This window comes from Brachypodium distachyon, chromosome 5, assembly GCF_000005505.3.
Source record: "Brachypodium distachyon strain Bd21 chromosome 5, Brachypodium_distachyon_v3.0, whole genome shotgun sequence".
NCBI classification, from domain to species: domain Eukaryota; kingdom Viridiplantae; phylum Streptophyta; class Magnoliopsida; order Poales; family Poaceae; genus Brachypodium; species Brachypodium distachyon.
The window spans coordinates 17,085,224-17,109,462 of NC_016135.3; the positions used below are offsets into that span (position 1 = coordinate 17,085,224).

The 24,239-nt window shown below is 43.9% G+C and overlaps 2 protein-coding genes and 2 non-coding genes across 8 annotated transcripts; 2 read left to right on the top strand and 2 right to left on the bottom strand.

Moving 5' to 3' along the window:
• Positions 1 to 10,045: 10,045 nt before the first annotated feature.
• LOC100841903 (ribonuclease H2 subunit B) lies at positions 10,046 to 14,650 on the top strand. Of its 3 annotated transcripts, XR_002961415.1 has the most exons (11): positions 10,046 to 10,406; positions 10,574 to 10,630; positions 10,839 to 10,940; positions 11,254 to 11,330; positions 11,425 to 11,548; positions 11,811 to 11,878; positions 13,032 to 13,101; positions 13,634 to 13,709; positions 13,829 to 13,925; positions 13,997 to 14,243; positions 14,329 to 14,650. XR_002961415.1 is itself a non-coding variant. In XM_024456442.1 (10 exons), the coding sequence occupies exons 1-10, from the start codon at positions 10,352 to 10,354 to the stop codon at positions 14,117 to 14,119; spliced, it is 849 nt and encodes a 282-aa protein (XP_024312210.1). In that variant the 5' UTR covers positions 10,046 to 10,351; the 3' UTR covers positions 14,120 to 14,650. The 3 variants fall into 3 exon arrangements, 2 of the variants coding, with proteins under 2 accessions (XP_024312210.1, XP_003579966.1); XM_024456442.1 differs by having other exon boundaries at positions 13,997 to 14,650; XM_003579918.4 differs by having other exon boundaries at positions 10,048 to 10,406; positions 11,811 to 11,875; positions 13,997 to 14,650.
• Positions 14,651 to 15,028: 378 nt separating this feature from the next.
• MIR530A (microRNA MIR530a) lies at positions 15,029 to 15,190 on the bottom strand. Its single transcript, NR_127118.1, has one exon. It is a non-coding gene; the product is annotated as a microRNA MIR530a (primary transcript).
• A 210-nt stretch (positions 15,191 to 15,400) lies between these two features.
• MIR530B (microRNA MIR530b) lies at positions 15,401 to 15,555 on the bottom strand. Its single transcript, NR_127119.1, has one exon. It is a non-coding gene; the product is annotated as a microRNA MIR530b (primary transcript).
• A 3,419-nt stretch (positions 15,556 to 18,974) lies between these two features.
• Positions 18,975 to 23,846, top strand: LOC100842196 (protein FAR1-RELATED SEQUENCE 6). 3 transcript variants are annotated; one of them, XM_024456219.1, is made up of 5 exons: positions 18,977 to 19,181; positions 19,496 to 19,602; positions 20,676 to 20,809; positions 20,892 to 23,104; positions 23,199 to 23,846. In XM_024456219.1, exon 4 carries the CDS (start codon positions 21,038 to 21,040, stop codon positions 23,084 to 23,086), a length of 2,049 nt encoding a protein of 682 aa, XP_024311987.1. In that variant the 5' UTR covers positions 18,977 to 19,181; positions 19,496 to 19,602; positions 20,676 to 20,809; positions 20,892 to 21,037; the 3' UTR covers positions 23,087 to 23,104; positions 23,199 to 23,846. The 3 variants fall into 3 exon arrangements, with proteins under 3 accessions (XP_024311986.1, XP_003579967.1, XP_024311987.1); XM_024456218.1 differs by having other exon boundaries at positions 18,975 to 19,362; positions 20,676 to 23,104; XM_003579919.4 differs by having other exon boundaries at positions 18,975 to 19,181; positions 20,676 to 23,104.
• Positions 23,847 to 24,239: the final 393 nt, after the last annotated feature.

Consider the following 24,239-nt stretch of genomic DNA (forward strand, 5'->3'; position numbering starts at 1 on the left):
GCGATATGGGTGGGTGGGTTGGATTCAAGATACTTCCCGGTTTCTCTTTATCGAAATACTAGCTGTACACGTCACTGTAGCCCGGCGATCATTTCGGAAGTGGAGGTTAAAAATGTTTGATTTTCTTTGGTACTGTAGGAAGTAATTTGTACTCCGTAGTTATTTTGGTAAAGAAAAGTAATTTGCAGGGAGTAGTTACTACTACGTCTGATCAATCCTTGGAAGGGGAATCAGTGAATGTTTTTTTTTATTTCAATTACGGAGTACGTAGCATATTTTTTTGAGCAATATATAAAACTTATTTGATTCTTGTCATTTGGGTCTAAAATTTTGAAATTTATTTTGAATCTCAGGAACCGTCTTGTTTGGTTACCACAGAATTAGGATCAGGGATTCAATGTGAAATTCCTTTGAATCACTCTTATCCTAACTTAGTTTCTCTCTAAAAGAGATCATTTCTCTGGATTTTTCTCTCGTTCTACAAATCCATGTGGCAAACCTCAAAAATAATTTTTAAACGCAGAACAAAATTCAACCAAAAAATCTATTAAAAATGTTGATTTCATTTGTACCACGATGAAATGAAACGAGAGCTGCCAAACAAGCTGGGAGAGTTTTAGCTAAGTCCACTCGCATGGTGTCCCAAGATATATTTTATCTGTTTGCCGGTTCTTCATTAATTTAATTCTTCGTAAACCCTTTCCAAATACTTATATATACAGATATAAGTATTGTATTATCATTAACTGATATGCCTATACTCGAATTCGTAGGTTGATCGTAGGTTTGAGACTACAACAGTAATGCAAAAAAAATACACAAATTAATTGAATCCATTTTAGGTGAACCTTATTTGTGAAATACATCACCATCACCAGTATTATTGGATCACGTCTCTCTACTGCTAGTGGTTACTGAAGGGGATGCGATGGAAATTGAGAACTTTTATGGACCCATGGATTTGTAGCGCTTGCGCACTCGTGGAGTCATGGACCCATGGAAATGCGTACGTGCTTTGCGTGGAGGACACACCATCAAGTTGATGGACGAGGATCGCCATCTCATTAGCTGACATATGTATCCTAGCAATTGCCAGGACATGCATGAAGGCATTTCCCAAGTACTGTACCATCTGCCTTCGACTGAATCATTCTAGGTGAATGCATGAATTGGTACTTAGTCAGTACTAGCCAGTTTATATTCTGTGTATTATTGTGTTATTTTAAAAGTGCAACTTGTACGGGTCATATTGCTGCACTGGAAAAGCACCTTTTCCTTCCTCCTTGTCGTGTACCGAGAGAGGAATATTGCAGCATGGCAAAGCAGGCAGTACAGCATGCGTACGTTTGCGTTGCGTGTCCTCATCCTGAATACGTTCAAGTCCAGCAAAAAAAAAAGCACAATTATCGCGCTTTAATAAAGATTAAAAAGTTGCGTGGTGGTACGTGTGATTACGTGAGCCGTGAGAGCCAGAGGACCGATCGGGCACGCATGCTCGGTGACAGGGGAATCGGAGATGAAGACGGATTTAGAGCACGTACGATTCTTTAGACAGGTGATTATGAAAATAAATCAAGCATTTTTTTAAGCACCAGTGTTTATTTGTATAGAGAAGATGCCAAGTTAGACATCTGCTTAGTCTAAATAAGCATTAATGTTTAACAAAAACCAGTTAATTTTTCTAAGCACCCACCTAGACATCTTGCATTGTACATGCTTTTATCGTACGTCCTCGGTCCTTACGGTTACGGAGCACTGGAGCAAGGAGCGCAAAGGAGCACTGGATCTCGTCGCATTCTCACCGTGCCGGTAGCTATACGAGATGTCAGCGCCTTGATTAATACTCCCTCCATTCCAAAATGACAAAATATAACGTGCCCACGCATTTTGAGGTCGAACTTGGTCATCAATTACACCAACAAAATGTGAATTATAAGTTATAAAACTTATACCACTAGATTCGTATTTGAAAGAAATTTCTAATGGTATAACTTTTATAATACATAATTCACATTTTGTTGGTCTAATTGATGGTCAAAGCAAAATCTCGAAATGCGTGAACACGTTATATTTTGGAATAGAGGAAATACTACTCCGGTTGTCTTGGGTTGGTTACTTTGAAAAAGTATGTGTAAACTTGTGTTTAAGAAGTAATCTCTCAATATCGGTAATTTTTGTCGAGTCCTACAAATATATAATAATGTAACAGAAGTTTATGATTGTATTTTCAGAATCGCGCCAGCGTGCTCATCCACGACTATAAGAGACGATCAAGAAAATGATGCTAATTAGAAAAAAAATTGTTATTAGTCCACATTAGCACACGTCTTGAAGACTCTACAATACAATGCTCGGTTTGGACTGATTGGGCTATGACAATAGCCTCATGTTGTCCTTTTTAAGTAAAGGAGGACGTGACTTCATTGATCCACAAAACATATTATCCCTCCTGTCCAAATTAATTAATATGAATGGAGGGAGTAGATCAAATAGATTAAAACAAATATGAACAACAAAGAGCTTTCATAAAAACGGAATTTACATCAAGGAAACGAAGTTCAAACTTGCTGTCCTATTTTCAACTTTTGCGTCTCAATTTTCTTCCATAAGCAAAACTATGTTTCTGCTATTTCATTCGACATCACCTGCACCATCAAGATTCAAGATGTATCCGCCAAAGAAAACGCAACATATACATAACTTAAAAATACTCAAACGTTGATAAATGGTCTCCCATATTAGGTGCCAATTTCAATCAGATTTCTTACATATAAGCGTCGTACTGTCTACAAGACACATCTTGTTATGCTGCAGTTTTCCACTTCAATGTTGCTACTTCTTCCGTCCAACAATGGATGTCTTAATTTTAACTAAAATTTGCATGCATCTATACACTGTCATGCCTAGATACATTCAAATTTTGATAAATTTGAAACATTTTTTGTTGGACGGAGAGAGTACTTAATTTTGCACTTAGGCATGATTTGTAGTTGTTGAACTTATTTTTATAATTTTCTATGAAGAAATATGTACAAAATAAATTTTTTTGACTAAACAATAAAATAAGCAAAACAAGTGAAACAAGCAGAGCTATGAGAATCACCCAGTGACAAATACAGCGTTACACTCTGCGAGCCTGCACGTATTTGCTTTGACTAGTCAACCAAAGTTATTTCTACACTTTTTTAAAACTAACTTACGACCTTGGGTACGCTACTCGAGGGAAATGCATGGATGCGTAGAAGCTAAATAAATGAAATTTGTTGCTTTACTAGATGATTGCTACTGGACAATGTGTACATGATGCCGACCTGCATCGTCAAACAGACCTCGGAAGTTCGGAGGCCAACGCCAAACTCTTCTTGCGTCACAGAGTGCAAGGGCCGTCTCAAAGAGTTGTTCTGGCCGTAAGATCAGCGTCACCCGGGAGAAGATGAAGGCACCGCAAGATATGACAGCCACATGATACGAGTGTGCGGCTATGCATGATAGGAGCACGCACTAGTCAGTAGTCACACCTCACCTGCTCCACTACCCACCCACCCCAACAGCCCAGTGCAGCTGACCGCTGAGTTGCTGTGCACTGAAAATGTCATTAGGGATTTTCTTAATCAAGAATGTGTCAGTGTGTCACTTTCTTAAGCCGTGCTGTATGACATTGTGCCACTCCTTTGTATTGCCAACTAGTACAATGTACACCCTCCGTCCCATACTAAGTGTGTTAACTTTGTCTAAATACGCATGTATCTATATACACACTAAAACACGTCTGGATACATGTACAGTTGCGACACTTAATATGAGACGAATGGAGTAGTAGAGCGTGATGTGGGGTGCATGCTACAATCCAGTCATTTTATAGCATCTTGTATCTATTTTTAGCTGCACATATTTTCATTTATATATGATGCGAAGTTTTTGTTATATCCAAGCTAGGTACACTTTTTTTGCGTAAATTCCATATATATTTACAAAAATATTTCATGTATTACTAGATGGAAAGACATTTTTTATAGGTCAGAAAGAAATCACACATTAGGGCGAATAAAATGGTTGAGACTGTATTGTTCTCTTAGCCCTCGACGTAATCTAAAGTGAAGAACAAATGCATATTGCAACCAGTTATCTATAGCATTTTACACATGCATCTACAATATGTGGTGGTGATTTCTACAAAAAAAAATGTGGCGACTAAAATTTAGTTATTAAACTGGTAGCTAAAATATACTCCCTCATTTTAACAACGCATCGTTGTTGGAATAACCAAGAATTACCTTTTAGCAATAGATTCGTCTTCAAATATTTTTACTGATAATTGTGGTTTCCTATCATACGAATTGCATATTAATAAAATTATTGCCGGTCAAAGTCTTGTCTTGACGAAACCAAATACCTTAACCTTTGTGAAAATGGGAGAATAACATATGGTATGGTATAATGGAGAAAATCATCTTTTCTGGAGCATCTAGAGATCATCTTTTAATTAGATAAGACGTACCTCTGTTTCATTTGTCTCTCATTTGAAGTCGACAATTGTATCTAAGCTAAACAAAGAGAACGACGTCACCTCATTGTACCTAATCTTGGCATCTTGAGTTGTCTCTCCATTTTTTTAGTACATATGGACGTAGAAAATATCGTAGTAAAAATTATGTGAAATTGATCCTTGAGTATATAAAACCTGCAAGGAACACTTTTTTGTGAGCCGACGAAGTATCGGGATCCTAGGGGCACAATTTCGCTCTAGAAAAAAATAGAGAAGAGGTTTAGATTTTGATCTAATGATTTCGCTCATATTTACATGTACACATAGATATGCAGATGTGATACATCATAAGAACTTTATCATGTTCACAAACCTATCCTAGCCCCTGTTTGGTTAGTTACTTGTGCGTTTTTTTTAAACCAAAATCACCTATTTATGTATTTTTGGCTTTGGTTTCGACTTGACATTGTTACGTGGTGGTATAAACAAAAATCAAAACTAAAAACACCTTAATTGGACCGCTCCATGTCACGGAGGACCCACGTATTGGCCCGTCAATGACATTATGGTCACGGAGGACCCACGTATCGCTGACAGGCCACGTCCTTAGGGTCCATGTCTAGAAAAGGCGTCGACTCAGACTCGGTGATGCTGCTTTTATCAGCAAACGGCAGTGAGACCTTATGGGTTTTGCACACTGTCAATGACATTATGGGCCTACAAACTCAGGGACGTGCTGTCAGTAGGCGTTGGATTGTGGTTGTGCATAATATTGGTTGTAAAACTGCTTTAATCAAACTGTGATGTGATCCGTGGAAGCTGATGGCCCGTAGGATTATAGTGGTGGTTGACCAGTCCCGGTCGATCGGCAACGCATACGGCTGAGGATACAGTTGTACGCAGTCCTTCTTTTGTTGACAGTTCAACGCAGTGTGATATCAGAGGCTGGCCGGAGTCCTGAGTTTATGGACTCCCAATTCGATCCAAAATTATGAAAAGATAATTGTAGCCCATTTTAACCCAGCTTGTTATGTTCGGAGGAGCTAGGCTATAGGGGAGAAGTGTTGAAGTGCGATCGAGCAAATTATACGCAGGTCGCAGGACGCAGCTGGAAGCCTGGAACTCATGGTGTTGGCCTGTTGGGTTTGTTACAGGTAAATTGATACGCTTTGATTTGCAGCGTTGTCTGATAAAGTCTGGCACGTACTCATCTGATGTCGCCTTTCCCCGTGCAGACGTACAGAACCTTATCACTCACAGAGTGTCAGTGAAATGCTTTATTTTTTTTAGCGCTTTGTGCACGGCGAGCTTATGTTGTCCGACGGTGGCATCCAGCACTTCGCACTACCTGTACATCCCGCTGGCCCACTCCCAGCTAGGTTATTCAAACTTTGTGGCCATGTACATTACAAATTTTGGCAACGATTGACATCACCCAGCCGTAGTACTGCTGGTGCGCGTCCGTGTCGAACAATGCATTTAGCTTTGTTCCCCGAAGAAAACAAATAAAACGCGAGCTTTAGACATTCCTTTCGGTCACCATGGACCATCGATCGCTACACAATTGACAAAGCTAGTATATATATGCAGAGCCACAAGATAGTCCTTGCATGGTCGACCGTGCACGCTTTAAGGCAGCATTGTGCGTGCAAGCGTGCTACCCATGCAAGTGTGTTGGTAAAGCTTCCAGTTCCAGACTCGCGAGACTCCTGTACCGATGACGCGGCCGCGGACGTCAAATCGTTTTCCGTTTTGGGAGAGACCAGGTGATATCGATCCACTAAAAGTATGATATACGCATACGTACGTACGCAAGTTGCAAAGACGATCGCATAGCGCGCACTATATATCTGCTTTTTATTTAGAAAAGAAATAAAGATCCGGACGACGCATGTACGTCCTGCTTTCTGCTACGTCCGAGAACGACTTTTCGGCGACCCACTTGGATGCATGATTGCACACACGCACGCATACCATGTCGGAATCCGATGCAGTATTACTCTGGAACGGATTAAGATGATGATGATGATACCTCCACCACTTTCGTAAGCAAGATTCCAGCGGCAAAAGCTGTGGATCCCCCTTCCTTTCATAATTTTGAGGATATGGAGATTCAGATTCGATATGAAATACATAATGCTGACGTGGTTGCAGCTTTTAATTAGATAACTGTGCGCCTAATCATGCACGATAAACATTGCTGCCAATTTTAGCCAATAGATCAAAACAAATCGATCTATCTGTGCGCGACCACTGCGCACTCCACTGATCCGCGACAAGATCATCTCCAACAATATATCTATATTTTGTTACAATATCTAAAAACTGACAATATGAGTATTTTGTCCCAAAAAACGTCTCCAACAGTATACCCAAAAATTTTGGATACCCAAATTTTTTTGGGTAGCTACCCATATTTTAGCGCACTACCCAAAACACCCAACAAGTGGCAGGAAGGCCAACTGCCTCGTTCCGGCCATTTCCGAGCTAACCCTGACCGGCGTCGGCTCCGATTCCGGCGGCCAGACCGCGCCGCCGCCGACCACTGCTGTCCTCCCACCGCGGCTGACCCCTCCGCCACCTCCCTGGTGCCCCCGCCGGCGTTCCCCTGCGTCCGTTCGGCTCAGCCCCGACCGCATCAAGTGCCGCCGCTGGCGACCGCCGGGGCCGCCCCCACCTGCTGCCCCGCGGCGCTCGAGTGCTCGACCCCTCCGCTGTGACCTCCGCCACGGTCCCGCACCGCCGCGGTTGCGCCCTGCCCCTACCGCCGCGGCCCGCCCCCCTCCTGCCCGCGCCCTCCCCGCGGTCCAGCGCCACCACGGGCGCGCCCAGGTGCCTCGCCGCCGCCCCGCCCGCTCCGCACCCCCACCGGTCTTCCTCCGCCGCCACTCCTCCTCTTCCCCTTCCCCTTCCCGACCACGGTGCCGCCCTAGGAGCCGCCGAGCTGTAGCCCCCGCGAGCGAAGTGCCGCACAGCATCGCCCTCCTGCGCCCATCTCCTACTCTGGCGCCGATTTGGATCGAGGAGGGCCTCCCCTGCTATGGACTTGGGATACGACAAGGAGAAAGGGGAGGAGAAGAAGGGTAGATGAAAAAGAAGGAAGGAAGAAGAAAGCATCGGATGAGAATATTCTCTTTTGGGTATCTAGTTTTGGGTATGCTGGAATGGTTGGACACATTTTGGGTACCTAAATTTTCTCTCTTCCCTACCCATAATGTTTTTGGGTATCCAAAATATGAATATGCTGTTGGAGATGCTCTAAACATGAGCGTGCTAGCATATCCAAAACCCAGCGTCGCGGAATGACACGTCAGAAGAGCATCTCGACCGTTGGCCCTGCAGGGACTTAGAGGTCGCTAAAGACGCATAGGGAAAGGAAATTCTACGGGAGGGGATCCATTCCCAGAGGCTTCCGTGAGATCCTCTCCTCAATTTTTGCTCACTTCGGTGAAATCGAGTGAAATCTGAACTTCTTAAATTTTATTCCGGTTTGTGTAACCGGAGTGGAATTAATCAAACGGTTTTGCTATTTCTTAGGCGACCGAGAAATAACTATTTCTCAATTGATAATAACAACCTTTTGATTCAATCACCGAGATCCGTGTAAGATTATTGTAGGCCCGATGGATAAGAAAATCTTGATTGGATGGTTGCGATTATTGACAAAGAAATAACTATTTCTTAGACGACCGAGAAATAGACGCTCCCTAGATCAAAACCCGAACTGAGCAACCCGGGGAGAGGGGCTGGCCCATGAACATCTTTCCAAACGCATATGCTTCCAATTAAGCCGAAGCATATCGATCGTGCGGCACAGCTGGATGCGTCGATGGGTAACCCCATGTCGATCCACAACGAGCCAATGGCGCGACCAGACCGCGCGCCGCAATAATTGTAAGTGGAGTCCTGTTCACCGCCAACCTACCTGCGTGCGCAGACAATGATACAGTACAAGAAACATCGGGTCGTGACCAACTCCGGTGGCCGGATTCAATTCCCGTGCGTGCGGTGCAGCTACCCGCCCCGCGCGCATGCCGCAAGGCTAGGTAGCAGCTGCCGCGCCAGTCATCCGCTGGCGTCATGCATGCATGCAGGTTTACGTAAGCTGAATACCGAATACTACGTACGTACCCGATGGACAGCTAGCTAGCTTAGCAAGTAATTCCTCCGTTCCATAATTTTTGTTTTAAATTTGTTCAAAAGAGATGCATCTATTTTTTTAAAACGTACAAATACATGTAAGATTTCGACAAGAATCATGAAAGGAAGAAGTACAGGAGGAGTACTGCTAGCTAGCTAGCCATGCGTTGCAGTTTGCAGATCGGTCGTCCTTGCATGCATGCCTGGGCCTGGCTCGTCGCGCACGAACGGACGCGCTGGCCTGCAGGGCGCCCATGCACGCGCGCTACCACCTCTTCTCACGAGTTCCGTGAGTTTGTCCCTACCGTACGTACGTCCATGGTGTCACGTGAACGTAGTCAGGGGCCAGCACTTCTGCCCTCTTTGCGTGCGTGCAATGCATATATGCCCTCCTGGCTCCTACGTACAGTCCTACTCTCCCTGTCGTTCTACGAAGGGCGATGAAAAAAAGGCACCATGCATGTGCAAACGTCGACTAGCGCTAGCCTTTGTATCGCAGGCCTCGACTAGCTAGATTTGTCGATCGTGCGATGTTTCCCTGGATGTGACTTCTTCTTTTTTTTGTCACAGCTGCCGTGCCATAGGAGTAGTCAATCGAGGTAATAATCCAGTGGATGATGCAGGTGGGGAATATCATAATCACACACTTACACATCAACGTTACACCGGCGAATGTTTTAATACCTTCTCTGACGGGTATGCCGTTTGCACGGAGTATGTATAAAAAAGAAGAATATGTACCGTCCCTCAAAAAAAGAAGAAGAATATGTACCATAAGGTTTTGTAGTGATGCTCAAAGTCGGGATTTTGAGATTAGGAAGGTGACAGACTGACAGGCGTTCTTGGTTTGACTAACTGCAGATAAGATCAGTAAGTAAGTTAGATTAGCCGGCCACGTCTTCAAGGACATCCACCCTGCACGACTTCAGGTCTTCGGCATCCTTCTGGAGACACGGCACATCTCCGTTGTCCTCGAAGCTACGAGTACGTACGTAGTACCGCCAATTTCAGCTTGCCACCTATTTTTCCGCGGACCTGAATACCAGCTGATCCAATCACATAGATACGGATTGCTGCAATTCAATCATCCGAATCGAGATTTTGGTCTGAACTCTGAGGGAGTCCGCAGTGCAGGCCGACAGTCGGACTGGGCGCTAGTTGTTCCGCAACCCGCGGCCGGCGAGCGAAGCCACCGACCAGCGGCGACCGGAGGCGTCAGAGTCAAAGGTGGGTTTTTTGTTTTTTGTTTTGGGGGAAGGGTGGGCTTTGATTTGGAATCCGTATGGTACCTTTGGGCTTTAGACTGCAGATGGGCCAAATTGAGCTGATAGTTTTTGACCGACTGATAGTTTTTTTTTATCCTCTCAAAAAGAAAAAGACTGAACGCGCGGGCTTTTATCAAAAAAGGAAAAAGAAAAACCTGAACGCGCGGGGGGTTAGGCCGGCGTGGCGCCCAATTGCCCAAACCCAAACCCAAACCCTACCAGCCTGCCATTCACCTCTCCCGCCGGGCGACGCAGAGGCGAACTCGGAGGCAGTGGCCGGCGACAACCGCGGAATCTACCCCGGCAACCTCCCGCCGTCCAGGTTTCCGTCCACCGCCGGCTGCTCCCTTTGAGCCAATCCCGACTCCCACCTGAATCTTCGCCGCCTGGGCATCTGGATTAGCTAAAAGGGGGCAGAACTCAGAACCAGCGCCACAGCCGAACAAGTCGGAGGAGCCTGATGGCCTCGTGGTGTGAGAACATGGTGCTGCCGCCCCGCGTCCTTATCGCTCCCCGTGAGTCCCCATCCCCTCAACATCGCTTCCATTGTGGTGTATTGTGTATGCCGTTCTCAGAAAGTGCTAGGATGTAATAAGCCCTCCAGCTGGTGATTGCCTGCAGCGTCTGGTTTTCGTTGGAGCACCATACTTATAATCAGACCCCATTGTGTGTTTCTTTGCAGGTCCTTCTAGTGCCAATGGTCAAGGGAATATTTTATCACTTCGCCATCCGAAACTAGGTGCCCTTATGCCTACTACTTTTCAGTATGAGTTTCTGGATCTCTCAAAAAAGTATTGAGTTTCTGATCACCAACGATGTAGAGAAATACGTGGCGGTACTTGTGGCTTGTGCTTGGCCTACTGCCAGTTTAGGATAGTTGTGTAGTATTAGCATCCTTCAAAGTTGAACCAGCAGCTTGCATTGACTGCTGTTTTGTCATCAAACAGAAGAAGAAATACAGTATCTGTTCTCCAATGGGCGTCTTCATGAATTCAATTGGTTCAAGGAGCGTTACGGCTCTTGGTTCTTGGGAGATTATGTTTGTGAAGGTATGGTAGAACCATCAATTAGTTATGAAGTTCGCCGTTACTGTCAAAAGCTTGATAGGGGTAAAATCCATCTTGTTGTTGTGTCCTATAGGCAACCGTTGTATGGTTTTGTTGGTTCATTGCGTTTCGTCTGCGAACCAGCCGGTTAAAATTTGTTAACCTGTGGAAATCATATATTGCCTTAGTGTTAAGAACATCATTATAGTATTCTAGCTTACCATTCAGAACACATCAGCATGGACCTATCTTACTATCTTCTGCAGTGGATTTCAGCGCCTGATTTTTCTATTGAATCATGCTTTCCTTCCTACAGACGGCAGCATCTACTATTGCACAGTTGTTGATCCCATCTTCATTTTACTACCACTTTTTGAAGCTGCACGTATGTCGGTATGTGGAGTGAAAGATAAAGTTTTGTGATACATGGTTCTTGTTTCATCTAATCGTTTTCAATCTATAAGCCACTCCTTTTGCTGTGCTGCAGAATGGTAAGGATCTGGGGAAATTTAGACAACTGGATGAAATTTTGTACATTGAAGGTTATCCTGGATATCAGCACCTCATGAGTATAGCAGGAAACCATATGGAACTGGTTTGTGAAGTTAAAGGTAGATGTTGCCATGACATTGTTAATTCTTGCAAGTTGCAACCTCACTACTGTTCCCGTTCACCACTTACTACTGCTTATCATTCTAAACTAAAACATTAAATACAGTTCATCTATGTGACCTTGTACTCTTTTCTTGAATAATGGTTTCCTGATGGTTGTACAGTCAAAACACATTTACTTCATTTGTTGTTTGTCTTTTGTGTAATTTATTTCCATAATACATGTAGAATTATTTCACTTTGATGTTACCTTTGCTGCAGAAGTTGCTAATATGAAGTTCTTCAGGCTGGACGATTCCAAGGTCCTAACTTGGTTGTGCTGTAAGGTAGCTTGTGTCAGTTCTTACTTTATCAAGTTTTGCATTATCCTCCTTTGTTGATCTTTATCCTTGTTAGAAAACGCTACTTCTGCATTGTGTTTTACAAACAGTTAGGGTGAGAAGTATGCTAAACTGCATAAAGAGAACATGCAGATTTCTCTGATAATTCTGATCACTTAAATATCTTTGCTGTTTGCCTTGAACAAGGAGTTAACAATGACATCCCAAGTTCAAACTACTTCTTCATTATCTAAAATAATAGTAAATAATTCTCCCACACCATTTTTGTAGTTTGATTTGATAAGATATATTATACAATAGGGCATTAGTCTGTAAGTTCACTATGGTTCTGAACATGACAAATACGGAGTAAATCACAAATCATACAGACCCTACTAAATGTCCAGTGTGGAAAATTTCTTCCGAGCCTGTTTTCCTGCAATTTTTCTTATAGGAAAACATGAAAACATCTCGAGTTCTGAACCAGTCATAAGTTCATATAAATTTGCTCCCGCTGTCATTGCTGAGAAGTTGACTATGTAATGATCACTACAGTGACTACTGACTATAGTAAACAGCAGTCCTACGGCAGGATCATATGTGTAGGACTGCATCCTTGCCAGTTGTGGTATATGAGTAATAAGGTCGCTTATTATACTGACGAAACATTTCTCTTCACCAAAATATATGAAGATGAACCATTCCTTCAATAGTCAATATAATGCATCTTGTCATGTTCTCTAGTTGTATGGAGGTGGCGCTGACCAAAACAATACAAGACAAGAAAAACAAACTATCTACTAACAACAAACCTACAGGCTACATGCCTAATTTTTAGAGATCCACCAGATGTCGCTAGTTCACTTTATTCTTGAACCTACCGGCCTAACAAAATAGAGTTCCACCTGATGCTGCTTGTTCACTTAATTCATGAATGAGAACATAAAGGATCAATAGTTTATCATGGTAAGTGCCTTTCCGTTTTGATTGCTCACAAGTTGGTTGTGTAATTTCTATTATGGTTTGTGTTTAAGCTCATTTTAGCACACTTGCTTTCTGCATAAACCACATTCATGGGTCAATCGAATTCCAGATTGTACTTATTTCACTTCTCCTGTACTATCGAGAACTAAATATCTACTCTGTTCAATCTCATCTGCAGGTACACAACATAAAAGAGGTTATCCCCAAGTTTGGTAAAAATTATGCTGCCCAAGGCGAAAGAGAATTATGTATGCACTGTGTCTGTAACTTCTCTTTATTTTATTGCCCAGTATACTTTGCAAGTGCGTTCATCTCCTAATCAAACAGTTGAACATTGCTTGATAACTTCAACAGGTGATATACCCATATTATTTGAACATGGATCATTGGTGTGATCTGTATGCAACAAACATGCTTCAAAATTTAAAACTGATCCTTGCACTTCTTTCCACAGAAAATTGGACCTGTAAACTTATAAGAGCTCTATAGTAGGACTTGAACTAGGCCTGGTGGGAAGGGTATAGCAAAAGGGTAGATCAAGTTATATAACTTAACTGGTACCACTGGTAAATAAATAAATAAATAAATAAATAAATAGCTGGTACTGTTAACTGCTTCTGCAGCAGCTTAGATTAGCCTGGCTTTGTGCTGATCTACTACTTTGATATGTTCCAAAATGAAATGAAATTCTTGACTCTCTTCAGATTTTAGAACCTAGCTTAAGCATTTCTTGATAAGGTTAATGCCCTTATGGAGCTGTATCTTTTTTTTCCACTACAGTGAAGGATGCCATCCAAATAATACGTGAAAATCTGAAGGACGAACCATGGCTACCGGTACTCTGCAAGAAGTTGCAGTAAGACTTGTCTCTTTGGACATCTAAGAGTCAGTAGTTCTCCCTTGCAAAAAGGAAGGAAAAAAGTCAGTAGTTAATTACTGTCCATTTGTCTCACACTACAGCAATTTCCACTGCAGGTTAGATATCAGTGAGATCAATGAAACGACCAAAAGCAATGACACTTCATTTTGTGCTGAGAGTTCTCCTATACCTGCTCCTGCTCGTCCCTCAGAGGTAAAACTCCTTGAACGCTTTTGTCAGCATTCACACCTTGTGCTCTAAGCTTATCTAATGTGTCAATACAGGGTAACATAGGAAATGGCAGCGCCAAGTCAAGCAAAGGGAGGCCTGCGAAGAAACTTAAGGCTGAGGTAGGATCAAAGAACATCAAAGACATGTTCCGTAGGGTCACAAGGAGCGGGACCTGATTTTGTCATCAAGGCCTCACAAGGTACTTGATAGTGGTGGAGTTGCTAGGTTATCTCCAATTTGGATGCATGGAGATGCCGTCCTTGGTTCTCGACCCAGAAACCCCTATATGGAAGCTTGCGTGTAAGCTGCATTAGTTCTTTTTTTGACGAACCTTGTCAAGCTGCATTAACTATAGCCTTTGTAAAGTAGCAATTTAACATTGTAGGCGTGGATCGATTATTTGGGCAATTAACAGTTGATCTTGGCGGCGATTCAGCAGGAAGGGGAATCTTGGAGACACGCTAACCTTCTTGGTGATTTGATTTTTGCTAAACTTCCTTTTGAGAGAGATGAGTGGAGGGACAACTGGTTAAGTGCTCTTTGTAAAACTGCCTTTCGAGGCGTGTAGCTGCTCAGAAGCCTTCTTAAATGGATGATACATCCGCTTCGGTGTATTCTAGAAAAAAAAATTGTACTGTATTACTGGAATGTATTTGCACCATGTTTATTAATCTTATTGACCACCTGTCTAGAGGCGATGATCGCAACATCTGGAGTTGCTTGGGTAACCTGGAATTCTAATACTTTCTCCATACAACAAAAGATGTCTCAAGTTCGTTAAAATTTGGATGTATCCTGATGTGACTTAGTGTATAGATGCATTTAAATTTAGTCAAAGTTGAGATATCCTTTGTTGGGTGGAGAGAGTATGATTTATTGTGTTCATTCTGGCGTCCTCGTCACTCCCCTATTTCCTGTGAGTCTGTGTGCTACGATACTCCGGAAGATTTGTAACCGTTGGCTTGCACCCGTAGAGTATTTTAACAAGACAAAGCCATCAGCGTATCATTTGCACGGTTAATTATGATTCAAACATGACAAAACGAAGAAAAGGAAGCAATAGAAGTAACTTAACTTCTGTCTCCGAAAATTCCTGTGATACACCTGCATCTGCCACTGCACCTAAGCAGCTTAGGAGGAGGATCAAGAAGCCTGCATGACGATAATTGATGAAATAGGTGCAGTGCTTCTATCGTTCCTTCGATGTAGGTGCAGGTGCAAATGCAGCAAAAATCACACCATTCTTCCCGTATCATATATACTCCCTCCGTCTCATACCAAGTGTCTCAAATTTGTTCAAATATGAATGTATTTATACCTAAAAAACGTTTAGATACATTTAATATTTCAACACTTAATATTAGACGGAGGAAATAGATGATAGACCAGATCCTGCAAATTTCTGGAGCGACGAAAATCAAGAAGAGCAAGGGAAGTAGTATGCATGTGTGCTTGGAGTGCTTGTGATTGAGCTGCATCTGCCACTGCACCTACTCACCTAGGAAGAGCGAGAGGGTCAAGGACATCCTTGCTCTTACATGCATCATATGCAAGGTGAATGTAGACCATTCCTTGGTAGGTGCAGGTGCAAATGCAGCTCAATCACTATCACATATCCAACCCTTTGCTGCGTACTGGAGCACAAAGCACTTGTTAGCTAGCTCTAGCTTCTCTTCCGTCTACGCTCACATCCACGTCTTATATAGACGGCCCATCGTTAAGCAGGAGCTAGTGTCACCAATAATGGAGCTTCGAATTGCTTGCCGTTCGTTGGTGGCTTCGTTGGTGCGCCTTCGCACGTGGGCCGTCGCCACGCTTCACATGTGATTTGCACGTCAGGGCAATGGCGCGGCGACACCTGTTGCTTTACACGTTGCAAACACGTGCAGGCCACAAGGGTCGCCGCTGATGGATGGAGTCACGGAGAGAATATATCTGCAAAGAAAGTATCTAGCGTTAGCTAGCATTTCTGAATAAAATAAATAAATGTGGGGGATGCAATGTTCGTAAGTTACAGTACTCCTCTGACCAGTATTATTTGTCTCAAATTTATCAAAATACGGATGTATTTATGTGTAAAAAACGTCTAGATATATGTAATATTTTAACAAGTAATTCCGGCTGGAGCGAGTAATACCTTCTTTTCCCACAGAATGAGTTGAGGCAGAGGGTACATTCACTGTCGTGTAAAATTTCAACTTCAAATTCACTTCCACATCAAGAGAAAAGAAAAGGACAGATAGAACTGCGAATAGTACCGACTTAGTACTTTTGGCTACTACTCACCGCTGAATTTGTTCTTTTATTTGCAGTGGCTCAATTAAATTCCGGGTTGAATTGCTATCACTGTCATATCTATTACTATATATTAAATTAAAATTGGTGGTGATTGCCGCGGGCGTCGTACGTCAAGTTCATTAAATTTACATGAGTATGTCACCGCGCCCCCTCCTGTATGTCCCGATGCGAACCCCCCTCAATTCGTGTAAAAAAAACCTCTCTCTTGTCTTCCTGACCAGCGCTTGCCGCCTTCTCCGACCGTTGCTTCTCCTCCCTCCGCCGCAAGCCTCGCGTCTCGTTCTGCACGCCGCAGCCGCCCTCCTCCCCTGCGAATGCCGTCTCCGCCGGCAAAGATCTATGGACGGCCCGTCGCCGCCGCGCTCCTCCCCTGCGCACGCCGTCATGGAGACTGGATCCGCTGCCGCCGCCATGGATAATAAATGGCCTGAGAGAGAGTCGGTGAGCTAGTCCATCGGGGAAGATGAGGTGGACGAGCCGTGGAGATGAGAGAGAGGTGACGTGTCTCTGAAGTCGCTCACGCACGCGAAAGTCAACTATGGCCGCCGAGGCAGCAACAACAGAAGAGGCGCCGCATGAAGCGGCGGCGGCCCTCGCGAGCTCGCTGCAGCCGCACATGACCTTGGCCTTCTTTGCGTTGGCTGCGTGCACCGTGGCGAGATCGGCAGAATCGGAGCGTCGCCCCTCTTCCATGACCATGCCCCATTCCCTCTTCCCCGACCATGGCGTGCCCTAGTTGCCCTGTCTCTAGAGGCAAAGCACCGCAGCTAACGAGGCGTAGTCTGGCAAGATCCAGGCAGAGACAAGGAGATGTGGGGTCAGTGAAGATAGAACGATCCACTGCCTTGTGCTTCACCTCTCGTGAGCTCCTCATTCAGATTCATTCCTTGATTCAACAAATCAATGAACGCAGCCTCTATTAGGACATAAGGCGATGGAGATTTTTTTTTTCTGAGATTCTGTTTTGGTTGTTTGTTCTTTCCAGATATTTGTTCTTGCATTTTTCTATGACAGATCTTGTTACTTTCCGTTCATGGTTCAGATTTTTCTTTCAAATGTTCATGTTTCTGATCTTGTTTCATTTAGTTCTTGCAATTAGTTCATAGTCAGGGAAGACAAAGAGGAAAGGAAGATTACAATTAGAATATAATAAAACCATAAGAGGAGGAATATCAGGAAGAGATTTGGCCAATCTGAGTCAGCCCCACCAGATTCGATTTTCCAATCAATAAGTATCTTTTGCATCTGTTGTATGAGGCCACACCTTGTGTATTTATATACATGTACTCACATCCTTCAGATTTTTAATGTGTTAGATTTATATGCTTTGGCCGGGAAGATTAGAATACTTAAATAGTGTATACAAGTGACGACCATCTTGTGTTTAGACCGTGGCAGCGCACGGGCATTTCCACTAGTAGAAGTAGTATAGATGTTTGTGATGTAGCCCTGTCTAGAGCAGGCGTGGATTTCGTAATTCTAACTTCACTGTGAATCTATTTGAGATTTTGTAGCATGGTAACTGTGCTTCGTCTAAAGAAGCCGGTATTTTTTTTTTCTGGTGACCTTTTGGTAGTAATTTTAGTGTCGGTACGACGGTACCATGACAGTAGTAGAACTCTTCTTCACACGCTGTACATGCATATCTGATATCATTATTGACCATTTCAGCCCGGAGTCGTTGACCATTTCAGCCCGGAGTTGGAACTAGAGCCAAGCCGTACGACTATCTTAGAATTCCGTCTCACAAAATTGGCAACTTGGTAATCCATTAGAGAAAAAAATATTTTTCGTCCATCAACTTGTCGAAAAGTAGACAACTAGTCTCTTAACTTTTTTCATATACTTTTAGTACCTCAATAGTCGAAACTGGATAACAACGGTTCCTCACCCATTTGAAATGGTATTAGTGCTGATGTGTCATGGTTTTGGCCTCGAAATACCACACTGGCTTAGGTTTCTTTGTTTCTTTTGGCGAAAACAAGTTGACTCAAGGGATAAAACGAAAATTGATGCCAATTTAATAGGCTAACATTACAATTCTTGGGCCAAAGCTGTTTCAGAGTCGAGAATAGTGAAACTGTTTGTAACCACAAAACCCGACAATTTCTAGATTACTTTACGAGGAGAGATACCAACCTTTAGAAAATGTAACCTTTTTAGTGATTTTGCTATATTTGGTCCATAATAACATTTTTAGAAACTCTAGCTCCAGCACAAAATAACTGACCCCAACTGTTTAGCCTCTCAGCCCAACACATCACCCTTAATCGCAGCGCCATCGTTCAGCCTCCGGCTCCGATCGAATCCAACAGAACCAGCATTGTCACGTCGTTAAAAAGAAAAACGAGAAGAAGTAGGAGCTCTTGCGGGTGTGCCAACCCCTTTCCGCCTCAGATCCCTACCCAACTCGACGACTCCCAAAAGAAACAATAAGAAAATTTACACAATATCACTGTTCAAAACCGAAAGTGCTGAAATACCGTGAAAAAACCACAACTTGCAAAAACACCACCGCGTCAAGGCTTTCCAAGGCCAAAACACCACTGTCGTCAAATTTCAAAGAAGTCCCATTAGTCAACCTTGTCAGTCCCAATTCTTGTCTAAACCTAGCCAAACCAGCCCGAATCTCATCCCACTAGCAACGACCCCGCGCACCCACCGGCCACATCGTCGCCTCCGCCGGCCGCATCGCCGCGCCTCCCTCCCCTCTGAACCCCCCCCCCCCCCCCCCCCGCCACCACGCGCCCGAGCTCCCTACCCGTCTGAATCCACTCCGTGCTCTCCGCCGTCCACGACACCGTCGCGGGGGCGGCGGCCGCCTCTGCCCGTCGCGGCGAGCCGGCGACGCCCCAAGACAGCGCCCCTGCCCCACTCGTGCTCCGCCTGCTGCCCAGGAGCCCATCCTCTTCTGCTCTGTCAACACCAAACGCAGCACTGGTACAGCCCTTCCCATGTTGCTCTGGTCGGATTAGTATTTTTCGTAGCAGATTTTTGTAACGACGTGCCGTGCAGCAAGTTTAGAATGTTGCTGAAATTAAGCTGAAATGCTGCTAAAATTCTGTGAAAATGCTGCTGTAGAAATGCTACTGAATTGCTGAAACTGCTGTCGTGTGAAGAGGTAAGGGTATATATGTCTTTTTGTATGGCTGTTGGTCTCAGTTAGTGCATAATGGTATTTTGGCCTGAAAAACCTTAACGGTGGTGGTGTTTTGGCAAGTTTAGTTTTTTGAGTGGTATTTTGGAATTCTCAGTTTTGACTACTGGCAAGACGGCAACGGGTCGACCGGCGGTACAGGTTGTCGGTGGACGCAGTTGCGACGCGCAGCACCGGCGCCCGCCTCTTTCCCCACTCACCCAGGTTGGTTTGTTTTTCTCAAAGTCTTTTCTTGCATTTGAATGACCCATCTGTAGTTATTGTTTGAGGCTGAACTAGATTCAGTTCAATCCTTGCATTTTGTTGGGTTTCATTTGGGCGGAGATATTCTATCAAGCCTTCGAATTGGTATTTATCTAAGAAAAATGCATATAGTTTTAAGTAGAAGTATCCTCTGACTATTATTAGTGTTTATGCCACTGATTACGTACTACTCCCTCCGTTCCAAAGCACATTCCTCATACCCTCTTGGGGTTGAGGTTGCCTTGTGACTTGATTTGTACCCGGGTCAGCATTCATCATGCTAACATGTGCTGCCTGGGCGGTTTCATCTGCGGAACAGGAAGGACTGTCCAGCTCCCCTGTGCCCATGGTCGATCCACTCTGCGTAGATTGACTGAATGCAGAAAGCCTTCCACTGGCAGGCGATCGTGTTTTTCACAGGATTTCTCGTTACTCAGAAAGAACTTGTTCCAATGGTGGAGTCATGACTTGATTGACCCGGGTCAGAGCAATCCCTCGGCTAACCCATCACTGATTCCCAAGCAGAGATAGTCAAATGCTTACTATTAGTAGAAGTTCCCGGCTCTGCAAAAGCGGATATCAATTGAACCCAGAGGCAGGGAGAGGTTCCAAAAGGAGTGTCCTCAATGAATCATATTTAGCAAATCAAAACGCAATTTTATTTGTTGTGCACAAGTCCAAACGATAGCAAGTGCTATGTTTTCATCACGGAATACAGCCGTATTTCTATTCACTCTTTAGGCATCGATTTTGGGTACATGTATTTGCTCATGCAATTAAAGTAATGTTTCGCAATTCTTCACTTTCTGCAACTCATATTTACTAAAAATGCAGTTGTGTCGCCTAACATCCAAATTTCCTTCGTAATTCTGCAATTCATATTACTAAAATGCAGTTGTATCGCCAAACATATAAATTTCCTTCCTAATGTAGAAACAGAACACAATCCATCCACCTAATTCAATTTGTTTTATCTATTTCATCCTAAGCTGATCTTGCACGTGTATGGCTGTCTTATGTCTATGTTGACCCAGGATCCTGACAACCGAGCGCTGATGTGATGGACAACCTTCATAGTGATCCATATACAAGTAGCAACTTGCAGCTAGAGTTTATGGACGCGTCCACGTCTTTCGAGAACAACAATGCAGTTCTGGTTAAGCATGAGGTGCCCAACCCTGGAGTCGGCATGACTTTTGAGACAGTTGATTTGGCATACAAGTTTTACTTAGAGTATGGGTACCGTGCAGGCTTTGGTGTCTCAAAGAGGACTTCCCATAGCGTTGATGGGGTCAAATATCGCGCAACGTTTGTTTGCTACAAAGGTGGCATCGCTAGGATTAAGCCTGGTCTCAAAGCCCGAAGGAGGCTTGTCGCGAAGACTGGTTGCAAAGCAATGATGGTTGTGAAGTATAACACGAGTGAGAATCACTGGGAAGTCGTGTTTGTTGAACTGGAGCATAACCACCCATGTAATCCTGAAATGGTCAGATTTATGATGTGCTTTAAAGATCTCCCTGACTGGCAAAGGGAGCACCGCCCGTTCAATGCTAAGACGAGATTGAACCCGAAGATTCATTCTGGCAGAGGCAGACCACCGAATCAAAATAAAGATTTCATGGCGAAGTCTTTTTCGCAGTCAAATTATTCAATTGAAGCAGCTGGCAAATGTGGGAAGCTGAGCTTTGCAGAGGGTGATGTTGAGGCACTCTTAGTCTTTTTTGATAAGATGCAAGCTCAAAATTCCAATTTTTTCTACAACTGGGACATGGACGAGGAAGGCCGGCTCAAGAATGTCTGCTGGGTCGATGCAAGGTCAATAGCTGCATATCAGCATTTCTGTGATGTTGTTTGCTTTGATACTGTTTATTTGACATACCAGTTTGTCATTCCGTTGGTCGCTTTTCTTGGAATTAACCATCACGGGCAGTTTGTGTTGTTAGGGTGTGGGTTACTTGGAGATGAGTCCCCAGAGACTTTTGCATGGTTATTCAAGAAATGGCTAAAATGTATGAATGATAAAGCACCTGAGGCAATTATTACCACTCATTCAAGGCCAGTAGTCAAAGCAGTCAATGAGGTATTTCTAAATACTCGTCACAGATACAACATGTGGCATATAATGAAAGAGCTTCCTGAAATGTCTGGAAGAGTGGAGGATAAGGAGGCAATTAGCCTGAGAATGAAAAAGGTAGTCTATGATACCATTACGTCAGCTGATTTTGAGAGGGAATGGGTTGAGATGGTCCATCAGTACAACCTTCATGATAATCGTTGGCTCACGACCTTGTTTGAAGAAAGGACAAAATGGGTGCCAGCATATGTGAAGGATACTTTCTGGGCTGGTATTTCTACTGTTCGGCGCAGTGAACGGTTGGAGGCCTTTTTTGATGGATATATTACACCAAAGACCACAATAAAGACATTTATTGAACAATTTGATACTGCTATGAAGCTTAGGTCTGATAGAGAAGCCTATGATGATTTTCGTTCATTTCAGCAAAGGCCACAAGCCCTTTCTGGTCTGTTGTTTGAGGAGCAATTTGCAAATGCTTACACGATAAATATGTTTCAGAAGTTTCAGGATCAGTTAAAGCAGCTGATGAATGTGAATTGCACTGAACTCAGTAGGAATGGAACGATAGTGACTTACACTGTGACTGTCATTGGGAAGGAGAGGAAGTTTGACTATAGAGTGATGTATAACAGTGCCGAGAAGGAAGTGTGGTGTATCTGCAGATCATTCCAGTTTAAAGGTATTTTGTGTAGCCATGCTCTTGCTGTCTTGAAGCAAGAGCTTGTGATGCTAATACCTTCCAAATACATCCTTGACCGGTGGAGGAAGGACTATAAATGCCCCGATGAATCTAAGGGAGCTCCCATCTCACCAAAAGCGGGAAAGGGCACAAAACCGGAAAATTTCCGCGAAGATAAAGTAGACGACCTCTACAATCATGGCCACCAGTACTTTGCTGACATCGTTGAAATGGGAGCAACTGACCCTGACTCGATGGAGTATGTTCTGTCTGTGATGAAAGAAGCTAAAGAGAAGGTACGCAAGTTTGAGGAATCGCGAAAAGAGAAAAGGCCTGTAGAAAGTCCAGTTTCTGCTGGAAAGACAGATGGTAAGTCTTTGAAGCCAACTGATGAAGGCGTGGGAGGTGGCACATCAGTTTCAACACCTGCCGGTACAGCAGCGGCCATGCCGTCATCTACACCAATGTCAGGGCCGCCAACAATGATGGCTGTGACATCCACTCCGGCAGCTGTGCCCCCAGGAATGTTCTTAGTACCGATGCACTCTCATATGGTTTTTCCACCCTTCACCCCTGGAGTACCAACAGCAGTACCACATACACCGCCACCTCCAGCACCAACAACCAATGAGATGAGCGCTGCTTCCAACTCCTCGAAGAAGAGAAAGAAAAGGAAGGGCAACAATTGATCTTCTAACAGTTCCAAAGTAAGCTGATATCGGTTATTTATTATCCTTTTTGCTATTTTGTAGGTCTACCCAGTGACCAGTTTGTTCATATAATCTTTCTTTTTGTTTCCAGGCTTAGAAAGAGTTGGTCCTCACAAGCATCTGCCACTGATTTGTCATCATCTTCTGCGACAGGATGAGCGACCCTTTGGAATGCCTTCTGTAAATTATCGCCCTTGGTTTGGAACTGCTGATCTTAACTAGTTCAGCTTTGGGGTGCCCACTGTACATTATCACCTTTAGTTTGGACGTAATATTATATATGTAGACGTAGTGCAGCCTCTGATTCTCTGGAATTGTCGATTATGACTAGAGCAGGATAGTTTCTTCTTAGAGGAAAGTAATATGTTCCACCTGTACATAAACTCACCATCTGTTTGCCGTTGTGTTATGGTACTGGGCAGTGGGCACTGAAGCTTGCTCGTGCATAGGCAGCACAGCAATGATATGGCCTGCGAGTCTGCTGCTGCATGTGTTGTTTTGTAGCAGGAACATATAATTCAGATAGCTTTAATCCAGTTTTGTGCTGATTGGCTCCCACGTTGGCTGGCACAAAGGACATGAAGCAAAGGGCGTGGGCCTTTCTACTGGAGTAAAAAAAATGAAGGCATAGCATAGATCAGGACAGATGCAATTCTGATGTATTTAATCCAGAACGTGAATATTGGTGCGTATGGCCAGATGTGTTTACAGAAAGCTTTATTCAGGATTGTTGGTGGCATCAGTTTGGGTCAATAAAACGGCACACGGACTAGCTCGGACGGGAATGAATTACGTTTGACGGGTAGATGTGCCCATTCTTGTTCCGTAGCAGAGATGTTGCTTTTCTAAGGAAAAGATATCCTCTACTGTTGAAATGGACGAGCTCGAGTGCTTTTTTTCTTCTTTTGTGGAAACCGTTGGAAGATGAGATATACTTTGACCAACACAATAATGTTCGCGGGAGACCATCACCATTTATGGCATGCATACGGCATCCATCCATGGAGTCATGGAGATAAGCTTTAGGTGACGACGAAGCAGCCAGTACGCCGCGGTATTATTCGTCTCCCCATTGCCACGGTGCGGCGCGAGAGCCCGCGAAGGCGATCCAGAAGACAGAGATCGAGGAGGC

What these genes read in the sequence shown, in the direction of transcription:
- LOC100841903 (XM_024456442.1), top strand. Translation starts at nt 10,352, where the DNA reads ATGGCCTCGTGGTGTGAGAACATGGTGCTGCCGCCCCGCGTCCTTATC. An exon ending in TTGAAGCTGCACGTATGTCG is followed by an intron (nt 11,331 to 11,424) that starts GTATGTGGAGTG and finishes GCTGTGCTGCAG; the next exon opens with AATGGTAAGGATCTGGGGAA. An exon ending in ACTGGTTTGTGAAGTTAAAG is followed by an intron (nt 11,549 to 11,810) that starts GTAGATGTTGCC and finishes CCTTTGCTGCAG; the next exon opens with AAGTTGCTAATATGAAGTTC.
- LOC100842196 (XM_024456218.1), top strand. Translation starts at nt 20,702, where the DNA reads ATGGACAACCTTCATAGTGATCCATATACAAGTAGCAACTTGCAGCTA.